This window comes from Chiloscyllium plagiosum, unplaced genomic scaffold (genome assembly GCF_037043375.1).
Source record: "Chiloscyllium plagiosum isolate Xiang-an unplaced genomic scaffold, Cpla_swu_hap1 HiC_scaffold_28, whole genome shotgun sequence".
NCBI lineage: Eukaryota > Metazoa > Chordata > Chondrichthyes > Orectolobiformes > Hemiscylliidae > Chiloscyllium > Chiloscyllium plagiosum.
Window position 1 is genome coordinate 43,672,265 of NW_028270166.1, and position 24,626 is coordinate 43,696,890.

At 40.2% G+C, this 24,626-nt stretch overlaps 1 protein-coding gene across 1 annotated transcript in view; it reads right to left on the minus strand.

Moving 5' to 3' along the window:
- The window catches only part of map2k2a (mitogen-activated protein kinase kinase 2a), a 77,135-nt gene that overhangs the window by 40,930 nt on the left and 11,579 nt on the right, over positions 1-24,626 (minus strand). The window contains exons 2-3 of the mRNA XM_043720879.2: positions 11,717-11,927; positions 10,156-10,302 (exon numbers count right to left, since the gene is read on the minus strand). Of these exons, the coding sequence (XP_043576814.1) occupies positions 10,156-10,302; positions 11,717-11,927 (358 nt within the window). The remainder of the gene's footprint in view (positions 1-10,155; positions 10,303-11,716; positions 11,928-24,626) is intronic.

A 24,626-nucleotide genomic window follows, 5' to 3' on the forward strand; every position in this document is an offset into this window, starting at 1 on the left:
CAAGAGGACATGGGGAGAACATGTAAACTGCACACAGTCACCTGAGGCTGGAGTTGAACCTGGGTCCTTGGCACCTATGATGCAGCACTGCTGACTATTGAGCCATCATGCCATCAAGTGTAAGAGCTAGTGTTAGTCAGTTAAGATCCAGAAGTCAGGTTTGATAGCTGGAGCTAAAGAGGAGTTGCCAAATGGGAAATAGAGGGACTGGAGCAATTATATCCAGAAGTTAGAATCTCACCCAATCCCTAATTTCCTGTAAATAACATGTGACAACCACTCTGAAGTTGCAATAGAAATGCAAAATAAATACATGTTGCATATGTATCAAGTTATATTTCTCAAAATACTAGCCATGTAAAGATATGGCTGTCTCACAGGCTTAATTCTTGGCATTGTATTTAGCCCATTTTTAAAGAGTAGTAGCACAAGTTTAACCAAAACAGTTTTCTTCAGATTTTTTGTCACATACTTTAGGTAGGCTCAGGCTTCAAGTTGTTTTGGTTAAAAAAAACTTTTCTTTAGAAAAAGGCCGAATCAAGCCTCAGGTCTTTAAATAAGCAAAATGCATCAATTAAGCAACACAAACTTCCTAAAAGTACTTCAGAGGTCTTGTCTACTCTGCTCCTAAGAACTAAACAAGGACAAATTTAACTGGAAAGCACTATTGTCTGAATCGGCTTGGCAGAGCATCAATTTGTCCATCCTTCAACTCCAATCATTGGGAAATGAGATACTCAGCAAAATAGCTAATGCTTTACAACCTTTCTGTATTAAAATCACTTGCAGGTTGGGTTAGGACTTTTAGTTTTGGCATATAATATTTGGAAGTCTCCCTCCAATGCTTAACTAACTTTTCGGTACCTGTATTTTTGACAAAATTCTCTAATTTTCTTCCCTGGTCAGCTATTTATTCCAGTTATGAAGCACTGATAGCATTCCCTAATATAATAAATTGTTGCATGTACAGCAAATTGGCACCTTTTGGAATCAGGAGTATATTGTTTGATTAAATATTCCAGTTGATCAAGAGATATACATAACACAAGTCTTCAGCTATTCTAGCCCGATCTTGAGAATTCAGGGATCGTGTTGCTATGTTCCTGTAAGTGTCATCTTGGACTAAATTCCTTCAAGATCAATATGGTCACTATCTTCAGATCTGTTTCGCAGTCACAACTTACACGAAACAAATGACCCTTTTGAGACCTTAGAAACATATTTAGTTTCAAAGTTAAAAATCCGTAAAGCACAGCTTTTCACAGCTTGAAAAATGATTCACAAAGACCAGGATAATTACAGATCCATGCTAAATTAGCCAAGTATAACCAGGTAAATGACAGAAGTGCTACTCTTTGCCAGACTCTCAATGTCTAGTGAGAAGCACAAGCCAAGATCTTCACTGTCCACCACTACGCAGAAGACCCTGATGAGAACGCGTTGCATGTATGAACACTGAGCGAAGACAGGGTTTGGGTCAGATGTGATGCCTACAACTGAGGAGCCTTTAGCCATACATCATCTAGATTCCTAGAAAAAGAATAAAAGCTTTCAAATGAACAAGATTATGCATGACCTTAGAATTTCTGAAGAAAGTGAAGTACTGGCAGTTTTGCATGTGCCACCTTTGTTTTGATTCTCACCCACGTCTGGTACTATGGAATAAATTCAAAGACCAACAAACAAAGAAATTCTGCAGCAACTGATGTTTAATTTATAGTATTTTTTAAAATTCTACTTGAATAAAATAAAAGTCAAATTTTCCAACCCATACATCAGATAGTTATGGAATTTAGTTGTTAATAATTTGCTGCTAAATGAGGTGGTTGTAACAGGTCACATTGGTTTATTTAAGAGAAAGCTTGATGCATACTCGAGGGAAAAGAAATACAAGGAGACAGAATAAGGTGCGAAGAGATCATTAGAATAGGATGTAGCCTGTTTGATGTCTGAATGCTGGTAATGACCAATTAGTCTGTTGTTATGCTATAGATGTATACAGTTCCAGGTAGGGAAATAGCTTAGAATTGAACATAACATCAAGGGCAGAACACAAAAACAGAATTCCAAAAAAATTCTTAAGAATCCCCACAGTGCAGAAACAGGCCATTCAGCCCAACAAGTCCCCACTGACTCTCTGAAGAGTAAGCCACCCAGATGCATTTCCCTACCCCATTACTCTACACTCACCCCTGACTAATGCACTTAACATACACATCCCTGAACGCAGTGGGCAGTTTAGTATGACCAATTACCCTAATCTACACATCTTTGACTGCGGGGGGAGGGGGGGGGAAGAACTGGAGCACCCAGACGAAACCCACACAGACACGGGGAGAATGTACAAACACAGACAATCGCCTGAAGCTAAAATCAAACTCAGCTGAATTGTACTCCAGCAAAATCTGCTACCTCATGGTCCAGGATATCCACCCATTACCATCAAGCCTGGGGATCAACCATGGTTCAATGAAGAGTGTAGTACGGCATACTCAGGAGCAGCACTAGACATACCTGAAGATGAAGAGTCAACCTCTTGAAGCCAAACAGGATTACTTGCATGCCAAACAGCATAAGTAGCAAAAGATATTCAGAGCTAAATGATTCCACAATCAAACTGATCAGATCTAAGGATTTGCAAGTCTTGCCACATTGAGTTGTGAATGGTAGTAGACAATTAAACAACTCACTAGAGGCACTGGCTCCACAAATATTTCCATCCTCAATCATAGAAGAGGTCAGTACATCAGTGCAAAAGGTAAGGCTGAAGCAATCGTAGCAATCTTCAGCCAGAAGTGCCAAGTGGATGATCCAACTTGGCCTCCTTCAGTGTTCCCCAGTATCACGTACCAGTCTTCCGCCAATTCAATTCACTTCATATGACATCAGGAAACAGTTGGAGGCACTGCAAAGATAACCATGACACATTCCAGCAATAGTACTGAAGACCTGTGCTCCAGAACATGCCACACACCTAGCCAACCTGTTCCAACAGTTGGAACACTGGCATCTCCCTGACAATGGTGGAAAATTGCCCAGGTATGTCCTGTATTTGAATGAATGTGGCATCAAGGAACCCTAATAAAACTGGAATCGGGTGCAAACTCTCAGCTGATTGTATTCACACCTTTTATACAGGAAGATGGCTGTGGATGTTGGGTCAGTCACCTCAGCTACAGGATATCAATGCAGGAGTTCAACAGAGTGGTAACCTATGCCCAACAATCTTCAGCTGCTTCATCGATGACCCTCCCTCCATCATAAGGTCAGAAGTGGGAATATTTGCAACTCCTCAGATTTTGAAACAGTCCATGTTCAAAGGCAGCAAGATCTGAACAATATTCAGGTTTGGACTGAAAAGTGGCAAGTAACATTCACGCCACACTAATGCCAATCTCCAGTAAAACCATAAGATATATACACACAAGACCCTAAGATATAGGTGCAGAACAAGGCCATTTAGCCTATCAAGTCTGCTCTGCCATTTGATCATGGCTGACCGGTTTTTCAACCCCATTTTTCTGTCTTCTCCCCACAACCCTTGATCCCCTTACTAATCAAGAACTTTTCCATGTCTGTCTTAAATACACTCAATGGCTTAGTCTCCACAGTCTTCTTTGGCAATGAGTTCCACAATCATCACCTGAAGAAATTCCTCCTCATCTCAGTTCTAAATTGTCACTTCTTCACTCTGAGCCTGTTCTCTTGGACCCTAGTCTGTCCTAGTAGTGGAAACATCATCTACATTCAATCTATTCAGGCCTCTCAGTATTTTGAAAGTTTCAGAGAGATCAACCCCCCCAATCATTCCAAACTTCATCAAATACAGACCCAGAGTCCTCGACTGTGCCTTATAAATCAAGTCCATCATCCCCAGGATCAATCTTATAAACCTTTCCTGAATTCCCTCCAACGCCAGCACATCTTTCTTTAGATATGGAGCCCAAAACTGTTTCTTATTGTGCGCAATCTAACCACCATTCTTTAAAATTCAATAGTGTCACCATCTCTGAATTCCCAACTCTTAACTTCCTTGGGGATTACCATTGACCCAACTTGCCACATAAATACAGTGACTACAAAGCAGGTCAGAGGCTCAATAATGTGTTGAGTAACTCACCACTTGACTCCCCAAAGCTTGTCCGCTATCTACATGGCACAAATCTGGAGTGTGATGGAATATTTCCCACTTATCTGGGTGGGCACAGCCCAACACAAGAAAATTGGATCCACAATCAGCTGATTGACAGGACGTAGAGGGTGATGACTGAGAGCAGTTTTTCCAACTGTGTCCAGTGGGACCCCACAGGACAATGGGGCATTTACACAGTTTGTGTAAATAACTTAGATTTGAATGTGGCAGGGTTCGTCAGTAAGTTTGCAAATGATATAAAAATTGGTGGGGTGGTAAATACTGAGGAAGACAGCCTGAGATTACAGGAAGATATAGGTGGGCTGGTCAAGTAGACTGATCAGTGACAGTTGGAATTCAATCTGGATAAATGAGGTGATGCAGTTGAGTAGGACAAACAAAGCAGGGAATAGATGATGAGCAATAGGACCCCTGTGAAGCACTGAGAATCAAAAGTATCTTGGTATGCATATACAGCTGTCCCTTAAGGTATCAGGACAGATGGATAAAGTGGTTACCAAGGCATATGGTATACTTCCATTTATTAGTCAAGGCAAAGATTTTGAAAGCAGCTAAGTAATGGTGGAACTGTATAAAATGTTGGTTAGGTTACAGCTCTGGAATGCACATTATAGGAAGGATGTGTTAACAGTGAAGAGAGTACAGAGGAATGTATCAGGATGTTGCCTGAGCTGGTGAGTTTTAGTTATGAAGAGAGATTGGACAGATTGGGGTTGTTATCCGAGGAGCAGAGAAGATTGAGAGGGGACATGACTAGGAAGTATAAAATTATAGGGGCATTTATAGGTTACAGAGGAAGGTACTTTCCCCTTGATGGATGGATCAATGACTAGGGGCATACATTTAAAGTAAGTGGCAGAAGGTTTAGAGGAAATGGTGAGAAAAAAATATTTTTCACCTAGAAGCAGCTCGGAATCTTGAACGCACTGCGTGTAAGGGTGGCAGAGGAAGAAACCCTCACAATACTTTAATAGTATTTTTTTTAGATCAGATTCCCTACAGTGTGGAAACAGGCCATTTTGACACAACACGTTCACACTGACCCTCCGGAGAGAAACCCACCCAGACCCATTTCCCTCTGACTAATGCACCTAACACTATGGGCAATTTAGCATGGCCAATTCATCAGACCTGCACATTTTTGGATTGTGGGAGGAAACCGGAACACCCAGAGGAAACCCACGCAGACATGGGGAGAATGTGTAAACTCCACATAGACAGTCACCCGAGACTAGAATTGAACCTGGGACCCTGGTGCTGTGAGGCAACAGTACCAGCCACCGTACCACTTTAGAGGTGCACTTGCAATGCCAAGGCATACAAGGCCGGGGCCAAGTGTTGGAAATGGAATTATAATGGTTCAGTGGCTTTTAACTGGTATGTATGTGATGGGCTGAAGGGCCTCCTTCTTATCCCATAGATTCTACAACTATTACCCTAGGCAATTACTGCTGCAATTCATATAAAATAATTGGAGAATTATCGTCTGGTAATTAGCTTTATTGGCTATTTGCCCTGCCCTCCAATGAATTAGAGTCATGTCAAGTTCCAATTAAAGTGGGGGACAAAGTATGATAAATTTTGATTTTGAGGTACTAACAAACTGAAATACTGTCAGCTCCATAAAGTGATGACTGGAATGCACAGCATGCATGGGGTCGCATTTTGTGCAAATGGCAAATCTGTTACCTTGTCCTGATATTATTCTTGGAGTGAATCAGTTACTTTGTATTTTATACACCAGGAACTTGCTTGGATAATAAGCTGACAAGAATGTTCACATATGATGCTACATTTGTTTCATGCACTGCTCCATTATTCATCTTGGAAGTGAAAGTATTTTTAAGTTCCAAACCTCAAGTTTCTCTTCTTGAGCATCAGATTTCACTGCAAATCAAGCTTTTGCAAAAAAAAACAAATGAATTGGATTATATATTTGAGATCTATGGAGCAAAACTCACAAAAACAAAGTGCAGATGAAGCAAATAACATTGAAAATACTGATGCTGGTTAGATTAGATTTCCTACAGTGTGGAAACAGGCCCTTCGGCCCAACCAGTTCACACCAACCCTCTGACTGATGCACCTAACACTATGGGCAATTTAGCACGGCCAATTCACCTGACCTGCACATTTTTGGACTGTGGGAGGAAACCAGAGCACCCGGAGGAAACCCGCACAGACATAGGATGGATGTGTAAACTCCACACGGACAGCTGCCCGAGGCTGGAATCGAACCTGGGACCCTGAGGCAGCAGTGCTAACCACTGAGCCACCGTGCCACCCCGTGGTCTTGTATTACGGGCAAGTAATACTCAATAGAAATACAGAGCACGCTCCAGAGATAATTGCAGTACAACATACCAAAAATTAACAAAGGTTTTCACTTAACACAAGCTTCTCTAATGCAGACTGTTGCTACAATGTTACAAAGATATACTTACAAGCAGCCCTGTTGTACACACTAAGATGATTACACTCGCTAGGATCAAATAGATGTCAACCAGTGGCAATTTGGTCTGTCTCTGTTTCATTGTGAAACCATCTGCAAATTTAATGCTTCACATTCTTATGGACATCTAGTCTGCAGCTTCCCAATACTGGAATGTTGGCAGAGACTGGCATTAGTGTTGTTCCTTCCATATTTGTCCTTGCTTTTCATCAAGCAGAGGAAAGCAATGAGGGAGCACAGAAAAGCTCCACTAAAAATAAACTTGATTATACAGCTTTCTCCATTCCTCTTCTGGTGGGCAAATATCTGCCCTCCATACTGGAGATCAGATGCAGTACATGAAAAACTAGCTGTTTGTTTAACCATGTAGAGTGGAAAAGGATGCAGGTAGGCCCTGGATGACAGTGCAGGATGCATTTACCTGCACAATGATTCACCTCCAAGTTTGTGCTGAGTTAGATGGTATGATCACCAGTGTAATTAACCTTAGTGTCCTTATGTGGAGGTGGAAGTTGATAAGACATGGTTGTACGGTCCTGATAATCAGCTCTGGACAACAAATTCAGGTGTGCATATAAAAAAAAAAGCACAGGATAACTCTTAAGAGAACTTGAGCAATTTTTAAACTATACTTGATCGTATGGATGAGAGAGATGGAATGCAAAGATGGAGGAAGGAAGAGAAAAAAAACCTGGATTCTGGATGGCATAAGATTGATGAACTAAAAAAGGCCTTTCCTTCTATAGAATTTACATTAGAAGTTAGTGACTTCAGGACAGGATGCAGGAAAAACAAAATTAAACTAATTTATTCCTGTATGGCTCCACAGACAAATACATGATATTGCTGGAGACAGACAGGTGTCAAATCTTTCCATTTTTCATTAGGACGAACACAAGAATGCCAATATTTCAAATAATCACAACAATTTATCATGCGAGAAAAGAAGAAGCAGAGAGCTGACTCTGATTGGTTGAGATTTTGCCAAGAGTTAACTGGAAACATGGGGAGTTTTCAGTTTGTGAACCAAATTTTTCTCCTGCGGTACAATTGGTGTTTGTTTGAATTTTGATATTCATGTCTTTGATGAGTGCAAGATGTTTAGCAACATGCCCCACTTTTCAGCAATATTCAAGTTCTGCAAACCTAGTGTCAGTAGTGGGCGGCACGGTGGCACAGTGGTTAGCACTGCTGCCTCACAGCGCCAGAGACCCAGGTTCAATTCCCGACTCAGGCGACTGACTGTGTGGAGTTTGCACATTCTCCCCGTGTCTGCGTGGGTTTCCTCTGGGTGCTCCGGTTTCCGGAGGCCCTGGATGACACAAAGATGTGCGGGTCAGGTGAATTGGCCGTGCTAAATTGCCCGTAGTGTTAGGTTAAAGGGATAAAAGTAGGGGTATGGGTGGGTTGCTCATTGGAGGGTCGGTGTGGACTGGTGTTTCCACACTGCAAGTAATCTAATCTAATCTAAATGCTTTATACATAAAATATACACATAAATGTTATATTCCAGTAGATGGGCTGCTTCTCTCAACTGTTACAGATCTGAATACTATCCCTTCAAATACTATCCCTTCAAATTGGCCCTTCACAATTTTAAGTGCAATCAAATTCAAGGAAGTCTAATGAAAGTTCGGTTGATCTCTAAGTTAGAAAGAAATCTTGCCAAATAACTTAACTATAAAAAGGAATTGCAGAAATCTTTGCATCCCTCCCCAACCTCAATAGCTCCTCCATTTCACATTGCCATTGACCTCAGCTCCCAATCCCTTTTTAAATATTCACCGGAGGGCAAGACAAACAGAATTCTTACAACAATAGCAAACAATGACTAAAATGAACCTCATGCGAGTCAGTTTGACCAGAGACAACGCTCATGAGCACAGAGTTCCACATCCACAAGTGATATCTGTAACTCTGGAAAACTGACTGACTGTCTGACTACCATCCACCTGGACTTAAACTTCTTCAGCTGCTTCATCAATGACCTTCCCTCCATTATGAGGAGGAAGTGGGGATGTTCACTGATGACTGCTCATTGTAGCACCATTTGTGACTCCTTAGACACTGGAGACAGTCAATGTCCAAAGGCAGCAAACTTGGACAAAATCCAGTTTTGGGGATTAATACATAGTAGGTAACATTTGCACCACACAAGTGCCGAGCAATGACCACCTCCAACAAGAGAGAATCTAACCATTGTTTCTTGACATTCAAAAGGCATTACCATATTGAACTGCTCAATATTAACATCACGGGGTTTACCATTGTCAATAAAATGAAATGGATCAGCCATATAAATATGGTAGCTACAAGATCCGGTCAGCAGCTAGGAATTGAACTCTTCTCCCAACATCCCAAAGCCTACCCACTATTTACAAGGCACAATTCAGGATGGAAGATTCTCCAATTGCTTGGATAACTGCAGCTTCGACAACTTAAGCAGCTCGATACTGTCCAGGTCAGAGCAGCCCACTTGACTGCACATAACCAAAAATATTCACTCTCTCCACCACCACTCAGAGGAGTGTGTGCCATCTACAAAATGAAGTACAAAAATATACCAACGCTCCTTAGACAGCGCCTTCTAAAAACATGAACATTCATGTAGAGAACAAAGGCAGCAAACACATGGGATCACCACCTGCAAGATCCCCTTCAAACCCTTACCATCCCAAGTTGGAAATATATTGTTGCTCCTTCAGTCTGCCTGGGTCAAAATGCTGGAACTCCCTAACAGAACATTGGTGTCTTCCTATATCAAATGGACTGCAGTGGACAGTGGAGCAAGAAAGCAGTTCAACACCACTTTCAGCAGGGCAGTTAGAAATAGACAATAATTGTTGATCCAGCCAGTATGCCACATCCTATGAATGAATTAAAAAAAAAAACTACTTCTTTTTGTTTTACTTTTACTGGCACATATCTGGAGTTTTAATTATCAAACATAGAAGAAAACCGTTAAGTGCTTATCAGTCAGCAATACTGTTAATGTAGAACAGCTAAGGAGCATAATTATTGACAGCCACGTGATCACAACTGCCCAATGAGTTGCTGGAATGGCACATATTAACTGCATTTTTATATATAAAGCATTAGCAGGCCAAGTTAGGGAAAAAAAACCTTTAGAAAGTAGGCTGTGTTTGATAAATTGTATCGGATGAATGCAGTTTCATTACTTTTGTGTTTGGAGGAAAATAGCTTTGCTCAAGAGAATTAGAATTGGTGAAAAATAAAACTGTTACAGATTGAACAGTCACAATGTAGACGAGCACATCTTCTAGGTGATTTTCATGCAAGAATTAGGCACACTTTTTAAAAACAATGCATACTTCACACTTAGATTCACACTGAAATTTTAACAGAACTTCAAAAACTCTTTTCAAAAAAATATATACAAGCGAATTAGATACATTTTTCTCCAATCAGATACCCCAAATGACTGACACATGGCTGCAAAGGCTTTATAACAGCTAAATCTGTAACATATACTGAATGATCCACGGCCAGGGCAGTACTGAGACCCATTAGAGAAAGTCATAATACGCACCATGTGTTCCATGCATATACTGATTTCCCCATCGCTGTAAAACGCTCCATAGAAGCCTACAATGTACGGTGAATTACACTCATGTAATACTTGGAGTTCTCGGATGATTTGATTGCGTATAGCAGGCTTTATTTCTAAATGAATCAGCTGGAGAAAGAGGAGCAAAATCTTGGAGTTAGTCATCAACAAAGAATCTATTTGAACTTGCTACTTTTAAAAAAGGAAAACCTAGTTATGATGTCTTTCACTTTGAATTATGTAGGATTTTACAACTCCAACAAAAATGAAAAAATAGAATTCTTAGAATATATTGTAGTTCTATCAGTGCACCTAACAGACATCTACAATAATTCACTCAGGTGGGGTACAGAATTTCACACATTGCCTTAAATCGGGTTCAGCATACAAATTAATGATGGAAGGTATGAATTAAACTACCTAGTTTTTAAACACAGATTTTACATAGAGACAGTTTTCCTTTTATTTTTCCACACATGCTATGATACTAGCTGGCCAAACAACCTTCATTTAATTCAAAGTTAATTGAGTACTTGATCAGGCCTTTAAAGTCCACTGACACAATTGTAGAAGCATGTCTTGCAGTTGCCTTTGAAGTTTACTTTTGCCAATTCTTTTAATATTCACATTTTCAACTAGAAAGGAGACACTAAAAACTCACTGTGCGACTGCGAGGGAATAAATTAAACTATGAAAACAGCAGCCAGCAGTAAAAGCCATTAAACTACCTCAAATCATTAAACACAGCATCTGTCCTAAGCCAATTCCTCCAGCGATATCCATATTTCCCAATTAGCTGAAAAAGATAAGCTTGCATTCTTGAAGCACTTTGTATGACTACCCCAGACCCTCAATCAAGTATGTACTTCTGAGGTGTAGTCACATTGCAATGTGGGAATTGTGGTCGCCAATGTGCTTACAGCAAACCTTCACACATATGACTGACAATGACAAAGTAATTTGTTTATCTGATTTTTTTCAGGATAAACATTGCTCAGAATACCAGGGATAATTATCTCTCTTCCTCTTTGCAATAGTACCATGGGATCTTTTATACCCAGCTAAGAGGGCAGACAGCATCTTGAATAAAAGCAAAATCCTGCAAATGCTGCAGATCTGAAATAAAACCTAAAAGTGCTAAACAGGGTTAATGGTTTGAATCCAATGGCACTTCTTCAGAAGAAGTGACATCATTCTGGAATGACGATAATTTATCACAATCCTTAAACTGCTCAATGATTCCAGCTGTGAATTTTATGATTTATTATTAATTTGACTCCAATGTACCTGGCTTCTATATTATCTTTTCCACAAAATATGTAAGACAAATTAATTTCTGATTCTTGGATGCTACATGTCCACTTAAAGGCTAATTTTCTGAATTGATTTAGAATTTTCTTGGACTCTATATACAGTCAAAGCCAACTTGGACTTTCCAAGAAAAGCCAATTCTGAGGAGAAGCAAAGTTGCTAAATACTAGGGTATTTGCTACAACAAAAGGAACAGGTCAGCCAACTCCAAATTTGACTAATATATACTTACCTTTCTTGCCATAATAAGTCCTGATGGCTTATGACGCACTTTGGTAACAACACCACCGTTGCCAGCACCCAGCTCACATATTTTATCAAAATCGTCATCTTTCAGTTCCCCTACTTTGGCTTTCTGGGTAAGAAAGGCTTCAAGTCTCTTTTTCTGCTGCTCATCAAGCTCAAGCTCCTCCAACTTCTTTTGCAGGGCTTCTAGGTTAGCTCTAAAAACAAAAACAAAAAAAAAACTCCTCAAAAGGTCTGAGCAGAAACAAGGATCCTCTAAATTAAGAGATGGTGGACATGTGCTCCACAAGCATACATTCCAACCTTATTCTGAACTTTTCCCCTTATCCTATTCACACTCTCCTGAATCAAGTCATGTTGCAGATAAGGTAGGTGGTTCTGCAGTATCGTGAACTTCATGACTTAATCTAGCCCAGGACTATTTGGTCTGTTCAGTCGTTTGCTTGATAGTGGGAAAAGCCTGTCACTTCTTTGACTAAGTTGAACCTTCAAAGTTGTCAGGAGCTGAAACTGCTCCTTTCAGCCTCTTGCTCAGTCATGGACAGCAGTAAAAGAATATTAATTTATTTCAACCTTGAATTATTCAGAGACTTGAATACTACTGATTACTTAAATTTGTAAGTTGTACAATGTAGTTTGCGAAACCATGTTCTAAATTTAAATGCATTAAAAAATCCAGCATGCTTAAAAAATGAAATACATAATGATTAAAAATGAAATTGTATATGCACATAGTGCTGAGAACCAAGAGCTGAGAAGTGGGATTAAACTGGATTGTTCTTTTTCAGTTGGCAGAGACACGATGGGCCAAATGGTCTCCTTCATTCTGATTTTTTATGATTTTATATGGCTTTTTATTCTTTCAGTATCAACCCTCCATGACTCTAAAACTTCAACTTACTTAGAGACCACTCTTAATACGATATAACATGAAACCATGTTATCTCACCATTGCAGGCAGTGACAAGATACAGGAAATGACACTTGCTCAATAGGGATAATGCGCACAAACATGTTTTCCTCTTGAAAGAATTTTCTGGGTAAAGTGTTTTTACTCATTTTAAGATTTGAATTATGTAGTATTAATTTTAACAACTTTTTAAATCTTTTGCTTTTTTAAAAATCGTACAAACATTTGTTTTACTTTTTTGATAAACATAATGGCAATTAGTATTTATGAAGTAAATAATTACTGGCAAGGTTTTAAGAACCACAGTTCTACAACTGTATTATGGCGATGATGAATGTATATTAACTTACAAGAGATGAAATAAAATAAGCAGCAAGGTCAAACCAGACTCTAACCTCACACCTTTAATGCATTGTATGAGCTGAGATGTCACTTTTGTTTTATAAAACTTCAAGTTATCTTGGGAATGCGACTTGAAAGTAGTTCTGGGCTACTACTATATTAATGAATCAAAACCTGCAATCCATTCTAAAAGATAAAAGACTTCACAGCAATCTAGGTTTGTTCAATAAATCATATCAGTTGCATGACACTATAATCTTGCGTCTGATGATCCTGCCCCACTAGCTACCTGACGAAGCAGTGCTCCGAAAGCTAGTACTTCCAAATAAACCTGTTGGACTATAACCTGGTGTTGTGTGATTTTTAACTAAATCATAAATACTGTGACATTAAAAATTCTAAAGAGAACATGATCTAAGATCTCTGTACTGGATCTGGTAACAACTTAGAGAAAAGGATTCACACACAATGCCTAATCACACAAAATCTCAAAAGCATTTACAGCCAATGAAAGACTTGAAATAATAGTCGGTGTGATAATGCAGGAAGTATGCAGAAAAGCTGTGCCAAATAGCTCTCTTTCAAACTACAATATGATAATGACTAGATACTGTGGTGTTGGTCAAGGAAAAAACATTAGTCAGGATGTTGGGATAACTTCCCAGGTGTTCTTTGAAACAGCATCATAAGATCTTTTCCCTCCAGCTGAGGGCCTTTAGTTGATATTTATTAAAAGGACACCACCCTGAGACAATTTTAGTGCTCTTCCTGTAATGCACTGGAGCATACCTAGATTTGTGCACTGAGGTCCTGGAATTGAACTTGAATCATAGAATCCCTACAGTGTGGAAACAGGCCATTTGGTCCACATTGATGCCCCAAAAGAGTAACCCACCCACACCCATTCCCTTACCCTATTACTCTGCATTTACCACTGACTAATGCACCTAACGTACACAATCCTGAACACAATGGGCAATTTAGCATAGAGGTAAAAGCAATTTAGCATAGCCAATTCACCTTATCTGCACATCTTTGGATTGTGGGAGGAAACCCATACAAATTTGGGGACAATGTGCAAACTCCACAGAGTCGCCGGAGGCTGGAATTGAACCTAGGTCCTAGTACTGAGAGACAGTTGTGCTCACCACATAGCTACCATGCCAGAATCTAGAATCATCTTCAGAACAAATACTGCTACCAACTGAACTACAAAACAAAATATCAAATTATCAAACTAGTAGCTGGAAAAACATAGCTTGTGAACACATGAAAGAAATTATTTTGAACTGACATATTTGAAGTTCGATTTCAAAAAGGTGTGGAGATTTATTACTGAAGAACACCATCAGTTGAATTAGTGCCTTTGATTAAAGTAGATTTGCATGCACTCCATTGACCTCTTGCATTACCCTTAAACTCAGAGACCATTGGGGGAGCTGTCATCCCAATGTGTTTGCTGTAAATGGATCTACATTAGAGTAGGTTTAATCCAGATCTAATTTTACTGTGGGCCTTAGATCAAAATTATCAGAAATTCAACACCAATTAGTAAGTGAATTCAAAGGCCAAAATGAACCTGTTGCAGGCATCGGACAAATTTACTGGTTTATTCTGTGCTTCACTGCCCAAAAGGCCAACTGACGTCCATCGACCTCCTTATTCTGTTTATTCTTCCTAGAAAGATAAACATGTTAATGAGAGATCCTACACAAGACTTTTTTTTTGTACTTAAGTGATCTTGGCCTTGTGAGAAATCTACTCAGAGATAATGGGCTAGATATTCAACTGTACACTGTATAGAGTACCACAACCAACATCCATGAGAAAAATCTGACAAGTTTTGGCCTGTAAAGGTTGTAGGATTTAAACATCAGGTCTGGATGGGATCAGTTAACAGAGCATTAATCAGTGAATGAACGTTGCACTTTCATCCTTTTCAATGACTTTTCACTTTTATCCTTACATCTTTTTCAACTACCAAATAGGATCTTTGATAAAATGTGAAAGAAAGCAAAGCAATTAAGTTGCGTTCAAGTGCAGGAGCACTTGAAACCTTATTTTACAATTATTTAGAGCTGCTGCAAAAATAGAATACAATACAACAGGAGGCAAAGATGCTCATTTCAAAGAGCCTCAGCTGGTCCAGCAGCATCTGTGTTCAGAATTCAAAGTTAACTGTTCTGAAGGGGGGGTCACTGGACCCGTAACATTAACTCTGATCTCTCCACAGATGCTGCCAGACCAGCAATTTCTATTTTGTTTCTAATTTCTAGCATCTGCAGTTCTTTTGGTATTTTTGTTCATTTCAAAGTATTGGAATTTACCCATAATGCTTTTTGTTAACTGGAAATAAATTACTGACCATGTTCAAAATGAACATTATAATTGTCACCGAGAAAATGATTTGCTGACTTTTAAAAACCTCAAAGGCATTCTGAACTCTGAATAGAGCATTCAATGAATTACTGTCTGAATCTCATGTCTTTTTTAAAATTATCTGCTACTTGGCAATTGACAAGGATGGTAGAGTGAGCCGAGTAGATAAAGCTTTAATGAAATGGTTTGCTGACAGAGTGGACTTCAGGCTGCATTGCCACCCTAACAATAGGCTCAGATGCACTTATACTAGGGTCCAACAGTTTTAGGCTCTAGGAAGGGTAGGGTGATGGGATGAACACTGTTGGAGGGGTCCCAAAAGAGGAACCAGTATGATCTGGGAGATCGACTTCAAAAACTGCACTTCTTGTGGCTGGGAAACAAGTTATCAATTAAGGCAGATTCATCTTTACTCGTTAGAGTACAGTTCCTGTTCACAAGAGGAAGATCTGAATACAACAAAAACATTGTACCATCATTTTGTATATTTTGCACACTTTGGAGTAATCAGAACAATTGGAGATAACAAGTTGGGTAAGTGATATAATTTTGAACAGTTTGAAAGGTAATTTCAAGAGCTATATAGTGGATATCCAGAGAGATCAGTGGCCGATTCACACTGATGTTGTAATTCAGAGGTCCATGTAAAGAACTCACTGAAAACTAGCCCAGAAGTACAAAAGTAATAATGGCTAATGAAGCATTTGTTTTTATTTCAAAAACTAGATGACAGTAGGGAGGCTGATCTTTTACAGATGTATAGAGCTGTAGTTATACACCACCAATTCTGTACTTCAGGCAGGATACATGGACTCATTTTGTAGGGGGGTACACTGCAGCACAGATTTGTTAAGATTGTACTGCAGCTAAAAGGATTGTGAAACTATTGAATATATTAGGGGTATATTCTCTTAAAGGATTTTATAATTTGATTTAAGATGATTAAAAGATTTCAGAGGTTAGATGGAGAGAAGCCAATTTCTTTGATGTGGAAGTCCAGAACAAGGGGACATTATCCCAATTCTTAAACAATCTAGCTCTAATTTTATACTGGAAACTTCTTCACTGAGCAGATCGTGAAAATCTGGAACTTTCAATCCAAGAGAGAAACAACTGAAGCTGTGTCAATTTAAAGTTTCAAAAGTGAGATTGGCACACCTTTGTTAGACAAGGTCATTAAAGGTTACAGTCCCAAGATGATCAGTACAAGGTCAGCACAGACTCGATACTTGTATTTGTATGTTCCTACATTTGTGAGTATTATAGGGCTGGAGGAGGTTAAAAGGATGGGGGAAGCAGGAACATGCAGGGATTTAAATGCAAAGGCAAGAATTTTAAATTGGAGGCGTAGGGTCAGGGAAGTCAGCTAGCCCAAATAACAGGTAAAAAGGTGATGCAAGATAGGATACAATCAGCAGAGTTCTGGAAGAGCACAAGTTTACGGAGTGTGATTTCTGCTAAAATCTCAAACTGGGCTTCTTGACTCACGAACTAGTGACTTTGGGGTGGCACGGTGGGTTAGCACTGCTGTCTCTCAGCATCAGGGACTCTGGTTTGATTCCCGCCTCAGAGCTTGCACATTCTGTGTGGGTTTCCTCTGGGTGCTCCGGTTTCCTCCCACAATCCAAAAATGTGCAGGTCAGGTGAATTGGTCATGCTAAACTGCCCATAGTGTTCGGTGCATCAGTCAGGGGTACATATAGGGTAGGGGAATGGGTCTGGGTGGGTAACTCTGCGGAGGGTAGGTTGGAGTTGTTGGGCCAAAGGGCCTGTTTCCATTCTGTAGGGAATCTAATCTAATCTAATGCTTAGGTGTTTGTAGAAGGTCAGCTATGTTGACCTCTGGTAATAGAAATGAATGGAAACAAATCATTTGTGACAGAACTATCTGCCCGACATCTGAACTTATCAAGTCTTCGGTATAGCGGCGTGCCGCTAATTTAAAAAGCAGTGGCAAGGGCGCAACAGTTGAGTCCAGATGAAAAAAAAACTTAAAAAGGTGTAAAACAAAGTAGTAACTATCATGGGTCAGAGCAAAGTATTTGTCACTCTTTTGTGTCCTAAGAGCAGAGACTAGGAGTACAAAGAACACATTGGACTGAAGGGCTGTGACCCAAATAACCCTCAAAAACTCAACACCATTCAGAATAAAGAGAGACTAATTTGATCAGCATCCACTCCACCAACCTAAACATTCATTCCCCTTAACACAGAAGCAGAGTAGCGGCAGTATGTATGTATATAAAGAGGATAACTTGCCAAACCTCCTTTAACTGCAGGCAGAAGGCAGGCATACCCCTCGAGTTAAGTAGTAGTCCGGATCTGGTTAGTGGCCAGATGCAGGAGGGTGCAACTGCGAACCAGGCAGGTGAAACTTTCATCCTTTTCCATATCCAACAGGTATGAGGGTCTTGCTGAATCAGAAGGTAAAGTCCAAAGGAGATAGGAGCACACTGACTAAAATACCACAGCATAGAAGGCCATTCAAGTGAGATGGGATGTGGGAGTGTTTAAAACAAAAAGGACTTAGTAATGGTAAGTAACAGGATAGTCAAGATGATAAATAGTTTGCTACCACCACGCAGGGAATAGTTGTGTGATTGCCTGATTTCATGTTTGAGGATATTCTCTTCTCGTTGTAGAAGAACTCTGAGATGTATGTAGGAATACATAGCATAGGTATAACAAGAGATAAAAGGTCTACTAAGAGACAGAGGGTTTAGGGTCTAAATTTGTAAGCAGAATCTCAATGGTGTTAACTTCTGGAGTACAGGCAGTTCTCCTATAATGCTGTAGTTGCATTCCAGCAAAACCTTGCTTAATAGAAAATCATTTAATAGATATAAATGGGACCTATAGGAAAAGTGGAGTTAGGGGCAGATCACTTTAAAAAAAACACACGATCACTCAAAAATCAGTCAAAGAAAATATACCTCTGCCTGAATGAGGGTTAAATCATTTTATTAATAAAAAGAGCAATTTTAACATTACATTGAAACAAATGTTGTTAATGGAGGGACATCACCACCACCTTCAGGTGTAATTGTGGTTGCAAAAGTGGATGGTTGTGGTCGATTGTCTTCTAACTGTTTCTTAGGGGTTGGTTTAAAAAAAAGACATGCAGGTTTTGCTGCTTTGCCCTTTCTCTTCTGTTCAGAGTGCCAGATGATATCTTACTGAACGAACTATTACCCTGCTGCATTCTGCATTGTAATTGTTGCCTTCCAAAGAGCTGCAATTCCCTTTCAATTTCCCTCGGGATAGAAGACAAAAGAGAAGTGCAAAGCTCTCGTGCTGCTGCATCCTGGACTTCATCTTTTTCATCTTTAGTTTCCACTTCCTCCTCAGCAACAAGCTGTTGTAGATCAGCTATAGAGAGGTCTTCAAAGCCGACCTGCTTTGCAAGGGCAGCACAACGCTCTAGTTTTTGGGAGCTCCTCTGATTGTTCAAACCCTTTAAAATCTTGAAAAAAAACTTCAGGAGAAACTGCCGCCAAACTGTATGCAGGCAGTCCTTACTGACATAACCCCAGGCCTCCACAATAATGTCAATAGCATTCTTGATGTTAAAGCTCTTCCAAAATTTACTATTTTCAGTTCTCTGGGCTTGGATAAGTGGGGTGTGTTCTGGTCATGACACAGTTGCTCGTTGCACAAAGATAAGTTGTGCATGGATTTCTTAACAGCTTGGTTTGGTGCTGAACTTCCACATCAAACACAACCCAAAACAGCCTTGAATGGATCTTGAAAGTAGTATAGTAGAGATCAATATGCAGCAAAAATTACAGAAAAACTACTTGCATTTTTACAGTTATAAATCTTGAATATAGTCTAGTTTTAAAGTGTATTGTCAAAATACAGGGAAATGTGTATACATATATACACTAGCTGGTACTCACTATCTGCCAGTTCATTTCAATTTGCCAACCAATGGATTTGGGTTAGAAAAAAATAAATTGGATTTTACAACTTCTATTTACCCTAAATTATACGAAAGTCACCCAATACCTCCCTCAGTCCCTACCAAATGATTCCTCATCTTGGCGATTTTCATTAGCATCGCAATGCACCTTTCCTACTCATCACTCTTCCATCCTCCAATAAAATGTTCCTACTCACCTTCTGTCCTCGTCACGTGTTACCTCTTTATTTTTATTGTCTCATTAAAAGACATTTTATCAACTTCCTTACTGTGCATTTGCTCTAAAATGTCCTCCAACCTTGTGTCCTTCTGCATTCATGAGTAAATCCCTTCCTCCCTTAAGTTCTTTATAATTGCAGGCTGCCCATCTGTCATATTAGTTCCACATCAGTCAACCTCACCAAGTATCATCTTTCCTTCATCCCTAATGTATTTATTTTCAGTAAAATCTTTATTCTTTCCCATCCTAATCACCCAATCTTAATTCCAGACAGTCCAAGGGCAGAAAGCCTACTGTATCACACAGATGGTATAGCCATCCATCACCAGATTTGGTTAGATCATACTGGACCCTTTTGAGTCTTGAGCTGCTCTGTCAAAGATCACCCATCTACAGTACTTTTCCTGAAACCCCATTCTTCTTCAAAGTGAAGGCGGCTGAAGAATGTTTTAAATCAGCACTATAATTGAGGAGAGCTGGCTTTGTTAACTTTTCACACAATCCAGATGATTTAATAAATTATTTCCATTGGCAGAATTGGTGATTGCAGTTTTGTAACCATGGACCGGTGGAGCATTGTTGGCATGATGTCTACAGGGAATGGTCAATGGGACATGGTGCTTGATATGGCCCATCAGTCATTGGAACTTACAGCATGCTATCTTGCAACACACTGGCAATGGAACGCACATGTCACACTACTTATTTGTGTGGTAGGCAGACGGTAAATGTGGCTTGACAGAAACAAAACCACTTGTGAATTTACTGCATAGTAATAGCATGAGACAACTGGTTTCAATTTCTGTTCACATTTTTGAGATACTTTCCCTTTCCAGGATTATCTGAGATAGACTGAGTGCTTTCATGAGTTTTTGTGATATACAGAGAGTAATCCTTTGATCATGGTACTTTATCTCACAGGATAGTTTTGATATTCCTCATCTCAGTGTCAAGCTTATGCTTGACCAGCATATTGACTATTTGCATCAAGCAAAAGTATTTGCACAAACAAACAGCAGCAAGAAACCTACTTTCCTGATTTGTATCGCAGAGGATTAATGTTTAAGTAATGAATATTGATGATACTACAGAGAACTAGCCAAAAAGAACTATGTAAGGAGCAGAATTATCTGCAAAATGCAATTAACCAGCAATTTGTCACTTTAACCATATGCATTAATTAAGCTTAACCATACATTTGCATTTCGTTCTCCAAGCCAGCTCCCCGAAAATAAATTAACAAACAGGTGTTGATTTATTTGTACGGCAATTTTTTTGAAGTCCTGATAGCGACACTCCAAGCACACCATTTTACCATGTTGCCTCTTTCACTTTATAACTGCCAAATGTTAGTTGATTTTTTGTTAAAAATCACGTATTAATAATCTACATGATACCATACAGTATTACATTGCTGGCAGCACAAGTTGATGATTTGTGTAAAATAAAAAAAAAGGTGAGATTATTTACTTCAGTAAAAGGAACAGATGGGCAAAGAGTATCTTAAATCGCAACTAGCTGGAAAGTATAGATGTACAAAGGGACTTGGGTGTCCTTATCCATACGTCACTAAAGACTAACATTCAGGTGCAACAAGCTATTGCAAAGAGTAAAGGAACGTTAGTCTTTACTGCGAAAAAATTTGAGTACACTAGTGAAGTCTTGTTTCAATTGTTGTGGAATTTGGTTTGATTACACCTGAAGTACCCCTGGGTATTTTAGGTTTCCGTAGTGGCATGCTGGCTCAGTGGTTAGCACTGCTCCCTCACAACAGCAGGGTCCCAAGTTCAATTCCAGTCTCAGGTGACTGTGTGGAGTTTGCACATTCTCCCCGTGTCTGTGTGGGATTCCTCCCAAAGTCCAAATATGTGCAGGTTAGGTGAATTGGCTGTGCTAAATTGCCCATAGTGTTAGGTGCATTAGTCAGAGGGAAATGGGTCTGGGTGGGTTACTCTTCGGAGGGTCAGTGTGAACTTGTTAGCCCAAAGGGCCTGTTTCCACACTGTAGAGACTCTAATCTCAATAAAAAGGTATTATTGCCATAGAGGGAGGAACAAAAGTTCACCAGACTGGTTCCTGGGATGTTAGGATGGTCCCATAAAGAGGCAGGGCAAACTGGGCCCTTTTCTCTGGAGTTGAATGAGAGGTGATTTCATTGAAACTTACAAAATACTTAAGGGATAGATGCAGAAAAGAGGTTGCCCCGATTGAGTAGTCTAGAATCAGTGGGCTCAACAAGGGGAATGTCATTTACATGCAAGAGAAGGAGAATTTTTATTCCATTGTCAACTGATGGGAAATGCCATCTGGCTCACTACTGTCCTTGAGGGAAGGAAACTGCCATCCTTACCTGGTCTAGCCTACATGTGACTCCAGACCCACAGCAGCTAGGGGTAGGGGCAGCATGGCTGCTCAATAGTTAGCACTGCTGCCTCACAGCACCAGAAGGCTCAATTCCAGCTTCGGGCTCCTGCCTGTGTGGAGTTTGCACATTCTCCCCGTGTCTGCGTGAGTTTCCTCCCACAGTCCAAACATGTGCCAGTTAGGTGAATTGGCCATGCTAAACTGCCCACAAGTATTCGGGAATGTATATGTTAGGTGCATTAGTCAGGGTAGTAGGGGAATGGGTCATGATGGGATACTCTGAAGAGAGTCAGGTGAGGACTTGTTGGGCCAAATGGCCTAATTCCACACTGTAGGGATTCTATGATTCATTGCGCATGTTGGCACAAATGACCTAGATAGAAATAGGGATTAGTCCCTGCAGAGTGATTATAGAGAGCTAGGAAAAAAAAGTTTAAAAAAAAAGGACCTCGTTGGTGATAATCTCTGGATTACTTCCAATGCCACTTGTTAGTGAGGGTAAGAACAGGAGGATATGGCAGATGAATGTGTAGCTAAAGAATTGATGCAGGTGGCAGGGATTTAAATTTTTAGATCATTAGGATAGTTTCTGTGGCAGAGGGACTTGCTCAAGAGGGACAGGTTTCACCTGAACTGAAGGGGGTCCGATACCTTGGCAGGTTTGCTAGCACTGCAAGGCAGGATTTAAACTAGGTTGGTGGGGGCAGGGGATAGTCAACAGCAGGGAGGCAAGTGAGAGGCGAGAAGGAGATGCAGTAATCAGAAATAGTAAAGTGAGGAGCAAGGTCAGACTGGAACACAACAGGGAACAAGGAATACCTGTTGGACTAAATTGCATTTATTTTGATGCAAGAGGCGGACATGTAAGAGCAATGAACTCAGGGTGTGGATAGGTACACGGGACTGAGATATTATAGCCATTACAGAAACATGGAAGCTTAATATGCCAGGGTACAGGTGCTTTAGGCAGCACAGAGGTGGTGGATTCCAGAGAGCGGGAGATGCATTTTTGATTAAGAGAGGTATCGCAGCAGTAGTCCCACAGAGAATAGGGCCCCTCCAGGAACAAAGTGGACAGGTTTGTGTAGAACCTCAGAAGATGGGTGAGGTTCTCAATGAATATTTCTCCTGTGTTTACCATGGAGAAAGACATGAAGACTAGGGAAATTGGGGAATTTAGTGATGATATCCTGGGGACAGCCCATGTCACAGTAGAGGGGTATTGGATGTATTAGAATGTATGAAGCTGGATAAATCTTCTGGTCCTGACCAGATATATCCAATAACTGAAGGATCATCCAGTGAGGCTTTGTGGGTGGAGTGAAGAAACAAGGAAGGGATGGCGACATTTTTGGGGTTGTACTGTAAGTCCACAGGATTTAGAGGAACAAATATGCAGGGAGTCTGGGGAGACTTGCACGAGCAATAGAGTTGTCACAGTTGGGGATTTTAATTTTCTTAACATGACTGGGACTAACATAGTATTGAGGGCTTAGATGGGTTGGAATTTGTTAAGTGCGTTCAGGAAGATTTCCTCAAGCAGCATTTAAAGGGTCCTACTCCGTAAACAGGGCAGTGAGGAAGACTTTTGGCAGACTGGCCTTCATCAGTCAGGACACTGAGTATATATGTTGGGAAGTTATGTTGCAGTTGTACAGGATGTTAGTGAGGCCGCACTTGGGAGTATTGTGTTCAGTTTTGGTTACCTTGCTATAGGAAGGACGCTATTAAACTGGAATGAGTACAGAAGAAATTTACAAGAATACCTGGACTGAACGATCTGAATTATAGGGAGAGGTTGGACAAGCTAGGACTTTTTTCTTTCCAGCATATGAGACTGAGGGGGGATCTTACAGAAGTGTATAAGATCATTAGGGGCATGGATAGGGTGAATGCACTCAGTCTTTTCCGAGGGTTGGAAAATCGAGGACTGTAGAGGGCATCAGTTTAAGGTTAGAGGGGAAAGAATAAAAGGGACGCTGAGGGACAACATTTTTACACAGAGGGTGGTACAAATATGGAATGAGCTGCCAGTGGAAGTGGTTGAGGTGGACACATTAACAACATTTAAATGGCATTTGGACAAACACAAGGATAGAAAAGAATTGGAAGGATATGGGCCAAGTGCAGGGAAGTGGGTTTAGTGTTGATAAACATTTTGGTCATCATGGACAAGTTTGGGCCAAAGAGGCTGTCTCTGTGCTGTACGACTTTGTGACTCTCATGTGGTTGACTCTGAATGCCCTCTAGGATGGGTAATAAACACTGACCTTGCCAGGGCTGCCCTCATACCATGGATGAATTAAAAAAAAGGAACTCAGAAGGTTGTGGACCTTTGAATTCTTCACCACAGAGAACAGCAGAAGCTGTCTGAGTATCTTTTAAGGTACAGATTGATTACAACTGGTCAACAGGGTTATGAGGATTAAGTGGATAAAAAGACATTGATCTGGTCAATCAGCTTTGTTCAAATTGAATGACAGAGCAGGCTCAACAGACTGAATGGCCTACTCCTGGGTGTGCCTATACAGATTAGATACGATGGTATCCATACAGTCAATGTAAAATTTTAGCTTTTCAGCAATTGTTCATTGACCACAGGATCCCTGATTGGCATTTATGATCGCTTATTTTAAAAAGTGAAAAAGAATGAGCCCACAGTTACAGTCCAACAAAGTTTGAGAAAAGAGGAAAAGAGTTGAGAGAATCTATTTTTAATACTTAAAAAAAAACGTAGAATGTGGAAGAGAGAGGAATGT